This window comes from Zosterops lateralis (genome assembly GCF_965231275.1).
Source record: "Zosterops lateralis genome assembly, chromosome: 31".
NCBI lineage: Eukaryota > Metazoa > Chordata > Aves > Passeriformes > Zosteropidae > Zosterops > Zosterops lateralis.
In genome coordinates this window covers 2,935,757-2,946,248 of record NC_139791.1, presented here as the reverse complement: position 1 = coordinate 2,946,248, position 10,492 = coordinate 2,935,757, and the positions used below count along the sequence as shown (strand labels likewise).

General features: G+C 52.8%; 1 protein-coding gene across 1 annotated transcript; it reads right to left on the bottom strand.

Annotated features, from left to right (window-relative positions):
• Window positions 1-243: 243 nt before the first annotated feature.
• LOC310920695 (olfactory receptor 14J1-like) lies at window positions 244-1,207 on the bottom strand (the record flags this gene model as incomplete). The annotated part of the gene is made up of 1 exon (XM_083880752.1): window positions 244-1,207. Exon 1 carries the CDS (start codon window positions 1,198-1,200, stop codon window positions 244-246), a length of 957 nt encoding a protein of 318 aa, XP_083736878.1. The 5' UTR covers window positions 1,201-1,207.
• Window positions 1,208-10,492: the final 9,285 nt, after the last annotated feature.

The window sequence follows — 10,492 nt, the reverse complement described above, 5'->3', positions numbered from 1 at the left end:
GGTCTCAGAGTTGGGATCCCAGAAAAAAAAGGCACTGCAAGGTAGTTTATTTTTTTTGACATGTAGTAATACAGGAAATCCTGGTTTACAGAGTTTCTGGGTCAAATTCAAGATGCAGACAGTGAATCAGATGGAGGTGATTAAGAAAAAAAATTCATTGGGATAATTTTCTGACAGAAAAACCTACTGAACACTACCGAAGACACGGGAAGGTCTGTTGGGCCATGAGTTCCATTCTGAAAATTATGCCCAAGAAAACAGGCAATTTGTTGCTTCTGAAAAGCATCCAGTCATCATTTTCCTCAGAGTGTCCTTGAGCTCCTGGTTCCTCAGGCTGTAGATCAGGGGGTTCAGGGCTGGAGGCACCACTGAGTACAGAACTGACAGGGCCAGATCCAGGGATGGGGAGGAGATGGAGGGGGGCTTCAGGTAGGCAAATGTGCCAGTGCTGAGGAACAGGGAGACCACAGCCAGGTGAGGGAGGCAGGTGGAAAAGGCTTTGTGTCGTCCCTGCTCAGAGGGGATCCTCAGCACAACCCTGAAGATCTGCACATAGGAGAAAACAATGAACACAAAACAACCAGAAGCGAATAAAAAACTGAAGATTAGAAGCCTGAGTTCCCTTAGGTAGGATTTGGAGCAGGACAGCTTGAGGATCTGGGGACCTTCACAGAAGAACTGGCCCACGGCATTGCCATGGCACAGGGGAAGGGAAAATGTATTGGCTGTGTGCAGCAGTGAATAGACAAAGGCACTGGCCCAGGCAGCTGCTGCCATGTGGGCACAAGCTCTGCTGCCCAGGAGGGTCCCGTAGTGCAGGGGTTTGCAGATGGACACGTAGCGGTCGTAGCACATGATGGTCAGCAGGGCAAGCTCTGACGCAAGGAAGAAGACAAGCAGAAAGAGCTGAGCAGCACATCCTGTGTAGGAGATGTTCCTGGTGCCCCAGAGGGAATTGTGCATGGCTTTGGGGACAGTGGTGAGGATGGAGCCCAGGTCGGTGAGGGCCAGGTGGAGCAGGAAGAAGAACATGGGGCTGTGCAGGTGGTGGCCACAGGCCACGGCACTGATGACGAGGCTGTTGCCCAGGAGGGCAGCCAGGGAGATGCCCAGGAAGAGGCAAAATTGCAGGAGCTGCAGCTGCCGCGTGTCTGCCAATGGCAGCAGGAGGAAGTGGCTGATGGAGCTGCTGTTGGACATTTGCTGTGTCTGGACATCCCAACCTGCAGAAGGAGGAAAGACAGTGACATTTGAGTGGAGATTTCTCACAGAAAACTCAAAGCCCTTAGATCATTCCTTGCCACTAAACACCTCCCCCTTGTCTATGTCTAGCAGAACTTCCTTCACCTTGGTTTCTGGATCCCAGATTGCTGCTGGTCAATGTTCAGTGAGGAGACAGAGCTTGACCTGCAGGACACCTGGGAATCAGCCCTAAGCCCCAGTCAGTGCAGGGGAACAGTGAGGGCAGGGGCCAGTCCTGGTGTTTGAACTTGGTTAAAGTACCTCTTTCTAAGGCACAGGACCTGCCATGGCAAAGGGATGGGAGTTGCAGGAGTTAGAATGAGAGATTCTGGTGCACCTGGGGAGAACAGAGAGTCCAGTGAGGCAGGAGGATTGTCTGAGCCTTAGTGCAGACTGAGGGCAGCTGTTCTGTCCCTCTCTCCTGTTGCCAGCTGCCCTGGACTTGCATCTGTCTTGCTCCACTCCCGTGTTACCCTGGAAAGCCAGGAGACAATGCTGAGAGCAGAGGGATCCCTGGCACACAAAGTGGCTCCTGCCTTTCCCAGAGTCAGAGAGAGTCAGCTCATTCCCAGCCTGCCCTGCCCAGAGCTCCCCAGGGCAGAGGGAGCTGGGACACCCCATTGCTGTGCTCAGCCTGCACAGAAGGAGCCCAAGGGCTGGGCCTGAGCCTGCAGCTGGAACTGCCATTCCCAGAGAGCCCCTCAGCAATGCCAGGAGCACCTGGGCAAGGCAAGCAGAGAGAGAGAGCCGGGCCCTGAGGAAAAGCCTTTCCCTGCCCAGCCCTGCACAGCCCCTGCCAGGCAGCAGCACTGCAGGACAGTGGCCCTGAGGCTCTGGTCAGCAGGGAATGGGCACATGGCAGGAGAGATGCCCTTCATCTCTGGGGCTGCTCTGCCGGCCCAGGAGGGGACTGAGGGCCCCAAGCCCCCGGGCTGAGGGCTGTGCTGGCTGGGAGGGGACACAGGAGCTGTGCTGCTCAGGGCAGTGTGTGCCCTGCAGGGCAGGGCCGGCAGGTGCCACATGTCCCCTGCAGCTGGGCTGTCCTCAGCACTGCCTCCCTCCCTCCCTGCCCACGGCTCTGCTGCTGGAGCTGTCCCAGCCTGAGCTGTTCCTGTGGGCCCGGGCTCCCTCCCTGCCAGAGCTGCCAGAGCCCAGCCCAGCCCCTGGGCCAGCTCTGCCCTGCAGCTGCTCAGGGCTGCAGGGATTAAAGAACAGCTCCCCCAGGCCTGGGCACCATGGAAAGGTGATGCTGGATGGATCTGGAGGCTGGGGAGGTGGAGGCACTTGCTGAGGTTCCCAGGAATCCTCAGTGTGATGGTTTAAGAGCCTCAGCCCCTGCTCTGCCCTGCACAGCTGAGTTTCCATTCCCACCAAGCTGAGCATGGGAAAAGTGGGAGCACAGACTGAGGAAAGCAGAGACTCAAGGAGGAAACTGCTGCCCTGAATCTGCTCATGACAAGTCCCTTCAGAAATGACCTCGGCATGAGCTGGAGCTCTGAGCAGCCCTGGCACACACAGCACCCTCTCCACAGCAGCAGGACCTGCCCTGGCAGGAGTCACTCCTTGCACCCACAGCTCCCCTCCACCATCCATGGAGAGCTCCCAGGCAGGCTGAGAGCTGCCCCTGGCAGGTGGCAGATCCCCTGGCCTGGCCAAGAGCCCTTAGGGCTGCAGCACCTGCTCTGCACCACAGCCCTGGGCAGCCCTGGCTGCAGCCCCAGCCTCAGCCCCTGCAGCCGTCCCTGGCAGCAGGAGCCGTCCTGCCCTGTCCCTCTGACGGTGCCCAGGGCAGCCCCGCTCTGGAGCACATCCTCCCCCAAAGCAGAAAGGGCAGCAGAGCCATCCTTACAGTGCTGTCAGTCCTGTCCTGGGTCAGCTTTAGGAGATCTCTGCAGCCAAAGACTCACTCTGTCAGAAGCTGTGAAGTTTTCTCCATGAAGAAGCTCAGAATTGTCCTTTCAGTGGCCTTAAGCCTCTGTCTGCTTCACTTCTGTCAGGCACCTGCAGGCAGTGACCTCAGCCCTGATGAGCTGGGAGAGGAGCTGCTGCTCATGAGAAATGTCTTTTTGAAGCTCTTCTTGATTGCCAGGAGCTGCCTCTGTGCCAGGAGCCCAGCTCAGCAGCACAGATGCAACACAAGGACTTTAATGAGCCTCTCAGGGCTTTGAGGTTGTTTACAATAGTGTCAGTCCCTGAGAGTGTGTTTAAAAAACTTTTGGAGAGCTCAAGTTGAGATTGAAAATCGAAAGTTTCTTGAAGTTTTAATGGGTCCCACTGAGAAAGTGTTTCCACATCAGTTAGATCAGGAAACTGCAGGCAGTGATGACAGGTGGGGACAAACAAGGCAAAGGTGTCTCTGATGCTCAGCAAACCTGGATGTGTTTCAGGAATGCCAAGGGCCAAGGCCTGAGCCCCAGCCCCTGCCAAGGCACATCCTGTCCCTCCCTCAGTGCTCAGGGCTCTTCCCAGGCCACTGGGATGTGGGGATGTGCAATGCCAAGGGCAGGACCATGGGGCGGCCCCTGCCAGGCTGCTGAGCAGGGCCAAGGAGGCAATGAGGCCCCAGGGCTGCAAGGGTCACTTGTCTCCTGCTCATGGCTCAGGCCCAGGCCCAGCAGCCATGGCCCAAGTGCTGCAGGAGTTGGCTGTGTCAGGGCCTTGCAGCTGCTGCCCATCCCTGTGCCCTGTGCAGCCCAGGCTGTCCTACGGTGTCCATGCCCTGCGCCTCTGTCCCTGCAGGCTGTCGTCATCCCCCGGCTGCCCCACCTGGCTGGGCCCTTCCTTTGCTGACAGCTCTGCCTCCTGCCTGCCTCTGCCTGGCCACACACAGCCTTGGGCTGCTCCAGACTCCTTCTGGGGAAGTGTTGCACCACAGTTCTGCCTTGGCAGAGAAATTATTTTCCCTTTTTTTTCTCAAGCTGGGCCTTCCTAGGTGCCCTTGGCATTCATTTTTTTCTTTTCTTGCTCGTCTCTACTATGCCAAAAGGATTCACCATCTCTGACACCACCCTTCAATCCCTCCCAGGGCTTTCTTCTGCTGTCCTCAGTCTCCACTCCTGTGAGCACTGAGCTTCTTTGCCCCTCTATTGTGGTCATGTGGTTGAGGCTTACAAACCCCATCTTGAGAGATCTCTGGGCCCTTTTAAAGTTGTTGAGAAATTAAAACATTCTGCTCATAGTTTAGGAAAATCACCAGAGGCCAAGACCAGACAGGCCTGTTTGTAATAGCAACTTTTGCCTGGGAAGAATCCTTGGGTAGACAGAATTCTGGACATAGAATCCCAATTTTGGCCATCAACACCTAGATGAGAAAGGCAGTTTTAATCTACTGGAAGGAAAGCACTGAGCCCCAGTGTTTGGTGGTAGATGAGAGACAGCCCTTGGGAGGCCAAGATGAGCCAGACTTGTCTCTCCTGGCAGCTTTTGGCCAGAAGCAACCCATGGATATAGGGAACTAATTAGGGGTTATGAATTTCAGCCATGGGCACTTGGAAATAGGGATGGTTCTTTTCCAGAGGAAGGAAAGCACTGAGCCCCAGTGCTCATGGGGCTGATGAGAGACAACCCTCAGCATTCCAAGATCAGATGAACCTGTCAGGTGGCCCCTGGGAGGCCAAACCAGCCAGATATGTTCCATGTTTCCTTGGTTCCATGAGGCCCCAGAGTGTCACAATGTTCTCCTTGCTCTGAGGTGTCACAATGGCCCCTTTGCTTCCATGAGGCCCAGCAGGGTCACAGTGGCCCTTTGGTTCTGTGGGGCCCTGCAGTGTCACCATGGTCTCCATGATTCCAGGGGGCCTTGCAATGCCACAATGGTCTCCATGGATCCACAGTGCCCTGCAGGATCACAATGGCCCTTTGGTTCCACGAGGCCCTGGAATGCAACAATGGCCTCTTGGTTCCACAAGGCCCTGCTGCTTCCCACTGGCCCCTTGGGACCATGCAGCCCAGCAGTGCCACAGTGATCCCCTTAGTTCCATGAGTCCCTGAGGTGTCCCAATGGCCCCTGGGATCCCTGGTACCCTGCAGTGTGACCGTGGCCCATTGGTTCCACAGGGTCCCCATCCTGTCACAATGGTCTCCATAGAAAGGAAACACCTGAGCCCCAGTGTTTCAGGGTCAGATGAGTCACAAGAGGCCAAGGGCAGACAGATTAGATGGTGCTGGCAGATTTTGTCTGGGAGTAATTCTTGTATATAGAGAATTTTATAGGTGAAATACCAATTTTGGATATTAGTGTATGGAAAAGAAGGATAGTTCTTTTCCATAGGAAGGAAAGCATGGAACACTGATGTTTCAGGGGCTCATGAAAGGAGGCCACCAGAGCCCAGACCAGCCAGACCTCTCTGCCCTGGTAGCTTTTGTCTGAAAGCAATCCTTGTATATAGGGAAATTTGGAGGTGGAATCCCACATTCAGCCATTTCTGTGTTGATAAGTAGGATGGTTCTTTTCCACTGGAAGGAAAGCATAGAGCCCAAGTGCTTCAAAGGCAGAAGGGGAGAGAGGTGGGTCCTGGGAAGCCACGAGAGCCAGACCTGCTTGTCCTGGCAGCTTTTGCCTGGGAAGAATCCTTGGACCTACAGAATTTGAGAAGAGGAATCTCAATTTTGACCATGGACGCCTTGAAGAGAAGAACGGTTCTTTTCCACTGGAAGGAAGGCACCAAGCCCCAGTGTTTCAAAAGCAGGTGAGAGGCAACCCCCAAGAGGCCAAGGGCAGCCAGACCTGTCTGTCCTGGCAGCTTTCACCTGGGAGAAATCCCTGGATGTACAGAGTGTTGGAGATAGAATCTCAATTTGGGCCATGGGTGACTGGACAGGAAAGGGAATTCCTTTCATTAGGAAGGAAAGCGGAGAGGTTCAGTGTTTCAAAGGCAGATGAGAACCAGCTCTCAAGAAGCCAAGGCCAGCCAGACTTGTCTCTCCTGGCAGCTTTGGTCTGAGAGCTATCCTTGGATATAGGGAATTCTGGATGTGGATTCCAAACTTTGGCCATGGGCACCTGGACATGAAAGGAGCTTTTTTCCTGTAGGAAAGAAGAGCACATGGTCACAGTGTTTCAAAGGCAGATGAGAGGTGGACCCCAGTTGGCTAAAGTAGCCACGTCTGTCTCTCCTGGCAGATTTCATCTGGGAACAATCTTTCCATAAAAGGAAATTTGGAGGAGGAAGCCTGGTTTTGGCCATGGGCCCCTGGCAGAGAAGGACAGTTTTTTCCCTCCGGAAGGAGAGCACAGAGCCCCAGGGCTTCAGGGACAGATGAGCAGCAGCCCTCAACATGCCAGACTCAGCCAGACCTGTCCAGCAGCCCCCAGGAGGCCGAACCAGCCAGGCCTGTTCCATGTTCCCTTGGTTCCATGGGGCCCCTGAGTTTCACAATGGTCCCCCTGATTCCATGAAGCCCCACAGTGTCCCCATGGCCCCTTGCTTCTGTGAGGTTCTGTACTGACAGCAATGCTCTCCTTGGTTCTGCAGTGTCACAGTGGCCACACAAAGGCCCAGGGGCTTAAAAGGCAGAACATGAGCCCAGCCCATGGTGTGGACCCTCCTTCTCCTGGGGTTTGTGTCTCACCCACATTGGCTCCCAGGAGTTGGTAGCTGTATGCATGTCTTTCTTTACCTCTTCTGTCTTTCTGTCTCTCTCTTTGTTTTTTCTCCTTTTTATCCTTTATACCTGAAATGTTTTTGGGGAACTTAGCATTTTAAGGGTTAAAGTTTCCAGATAAAATGGGCTAAGTAAATGAAGGTACTGCTACAATAAGAGTTTTATGTTGAATTGGATGTTTTATTGAATGCTTTGCCAAAGTTCCTTGGCTTTCTGTATTTTGCCACTAAAGTTTTGTGTCACTTTCGCCTCAGTGGGGCCCAGGGATGCTCCAAGGGACTTGGAGTTTTGCTTCTGACTCCTTGAGCAGCTTCTTCAGCCTTCTCTCACTGCCTGGGGCTCCTAGACTCAGCCTCAAATCCAGCGTGAGGCTGATAAAAATACAGAAATCTCTCAGAAGCCTCTTGTCTTCCATTTGTATTCAAGTCTCCAGGGCGTGTGCAGCTGCTTGGAGTCAGTTTGGAATTCTCTTAAGGAGGAAGATTTCAAAGTGAACCTCATGACTTTTTCTTTTTTTAATCAAGCATTTTTTTATTATCCAGTTCAGAGAAGAGGTGGTTTCCCAAGTGATCGTGATGCTGAATGTCTCATTAGGAGGTCTGGGCACAGAGAAGAATGAGCCCCTTGCAGGCTGACCCTCTTTGGACAACCTGCTTCTCACCCCAACCTCACCATGTCTGACATTGCCCACCTGGGACTGACATCCCTGCGCCTGCATCACAACCTTGTCCCCTGAGCTCTCAGCTGGGTGTCCCAGCCCATTGCACCATGTGCCACCTGCTCTCCTCAGGGCTCTGCCTGCACACAGGCCCAGGAGAAGTTTTCCTGTTTGTGAGGAAAGAATGGAAAGGGATGAGCAGGTTTTCTAAACAACTAAACAACAAACCCCACTCAGGAGCCACATGCTCAGTACAGGCTGCCTGGAATGATGTCACCTTTCTAGAAGGGACAGTGTGACCAGAAATGATCTCTGTAAGCAGAATTCTCTGAGTCTTTCAGCTCAATTCTCTGTCCCTGTCCTAGATCTCTGCTGCAGATTGAAGCTACTGGTGCCATCTTCGCCTTTAACTCCTCTTTTGAATGCAAACAGATGTTCCCAGGTGTGTAAAGAAAGCTTTGCTCAGTGTTTATGCAAAACTTTTGTGTTCCTCATGGAACCAAGGAGATCCTTGGGACCCTGCAAGGCCTTGTGTAACCAAGGGTCCATTGTGACACAGCGGGGGCTCATGGAATCAAGGAGACAATTGTGACACAGTGAGGCCACGTGGAACCAATGGTCCATTGTTACACTGCAGATTCAAGAAGAACATGGTGACACCAGGGAACCTCATGGAACCAAGGGTCCTCTGTGGCACAGCAGAGCCTCGTTGGCACCCAGGGGACCATTGTGACAAAGCAGGGCCCAATGGAACCATGGAGACCATTGTGACACTAAGGAAACTCATGGAACCACGGTGACCATTGAGATGCTATGGGACCTCATAGATCCAAGGGTCCATTGGGACATTGTGGTGCCTCATGGAATCAAACATTGTGAAACTTGGAGGCCGAATGGAACAAGGGTTTCTATTGTGACACTGCAGAACCTCATGGAATCAAGGTGACCGTGTTACACTCCAGAAGCTCATGGAACCAAGGGGCCATTGTGACACTGCAGAACCAAGGAAACTGTTGTTGATAGTACAAAAGCTCATGGAATGAAAAGTCCACTGTGACATGATGGAACCTCATGGACCCAAGGGTGCACTGTGACTCTGTAGGGCCTCCTGGAATAGAGGGTCCATTGTGACACATTGGGCCTCGTGGAACCAAGGACCTTTTATGATACTCCAGATCCTGATGGAACCAAGGGTGCATTGAGGCACAGAAGGGGCTTGTTGGAACCAAAGAAACCACTTCAAAAAGCAGGGTAACTCATAGAGCCCAGGAGTCCATTGGTACAGTATTGTCTTGGTTTAGACAGACAGGTATCTGCCAAGGAAGATTGGAGTCTCCCTTGGAATGTAAGCCCCCCTCCCCCTTTCCAAATTCTTTTAAATTTGCAATTAAAAGGCTGTCAGGCAAAGATTTTGGGAATAGGTATAGCAGTTCTTTACTAGGGATATTAAAAATACAAATGTTGTAGTACAAAAGAATAAGCAAACAAACAAACAAGTAATCCCAGAAAAAACCCTGACAGAGTCAGAAATACAACCTGACACCCTGTTGGTCAGGGCATTGGAAACAGTCCAAAGTCAGCCCTCCTGGAGTGGCAGATGTGTCCTGATGGAAGTAGAGATGGTCCTGTGGAGCCAGGGGTCCTGAAGTGGGTCCAGTCTTCCTTTTGGAGTCCCGTGGGGACACCAGAGTGCCTGGTGACACTTGTGGCTCCTTTTTATCTGGGTGGAAATGGTTTGGTTCCTCCTCCCTGGGTGGAGCATCTCACAATAGGATGATGAAATGTGTCATGTCATTGGTGGGCTTTTATGGTTCGTTAACAGAAGATATTTCCATGGGGATAGTGGAAGAATGAACAGAGATAAGAAACAATGCCCAACCCGGTTTTAACAGCTGGCTTGTTATCAGAGAAGGCAGTTACCCCCTCCCTTTGGGAGTTACAACAGATAAAGAAAAATCTCTCCAACTGGGTTACGGAAGAGGGAATAGAATAAACTTTTCAATTTTTTTTTTTTTTTTTTTTTTTTTTTTTTTTTTTTTTAACAAAACCCAAGACAAGTCTAAAACCTATGGAACGAAGGGGCCATTGTGACACACTGGGCCACATGGAACCAATGGTCTGTTATGAAAATGAGAGGCAAGGAGACCATGGAGACACTCTGGAACCTCATGGCTCCAAGAGGCCATTGTGACACTCAAGACCTTCATGGAACCCAGGGGCCCTTGTGGCATAGTGGGGCCTCATTGGAACAAAGGAACTACTGTTGACAGTACAGAAACTCATGACATCAAGGGGTTGTGGTGACACAGCAGGGCCACATGGAACCAAGGAGACATTTAGGAACCTGTTGGGGGTTGGGTTTTCTTTCCTTTTCTTCCTTTCTCTTTCCTTTTTCACTTATTTTTTTCATATTGAGTTGCTAAGGTGCACTGATGGCTGAGTGCTTGAAATGGAGGGAGGTGGCCCAGCCACAGGGAAGGAGGGTGTCTGGTGTCACTCCTCTGGTTTTTGGGAGTTTCTCTCAGAAGGACAGACATACCACAGGTAGAGAGGCAGGTAAAGGACAGGGGCTGGGGCAGTTGGGGGTTGTCACTTCCTCTCAGCTTTGAGAAGAGGATGGTCAAGCTGCTGCTTGGGGAAAGGAATTTCACTACCACTGCTACAACTCAGCTGGGAGCTGCCTTTCTCCTGCTGCTGGGCCCTGCACCCCCTGCCCTGCTGGGACGTCCCGCAGTCCCAGCTATCGCCGCAGAGTGTCTGATACATCTCGTCCAGCGCCCCAGGATTTCTGCTCATCCCTGCCCTTCCAGCCTGCTGCTCCCCAGAGTCCTGCCAGGGCCCTGGGATCAGCAGCTCCAGGGGTTTGTGCAGCGAGGCCTCTCTTCCATCCCTCCCAGCTGGGACAAAGCCGCCATTCCCGTGCACTCCCTGAGCCCGCGCCACAGCGCCCCCTGCAGCCGCGGGGGAATCATCGCACCTGCCCCGCCC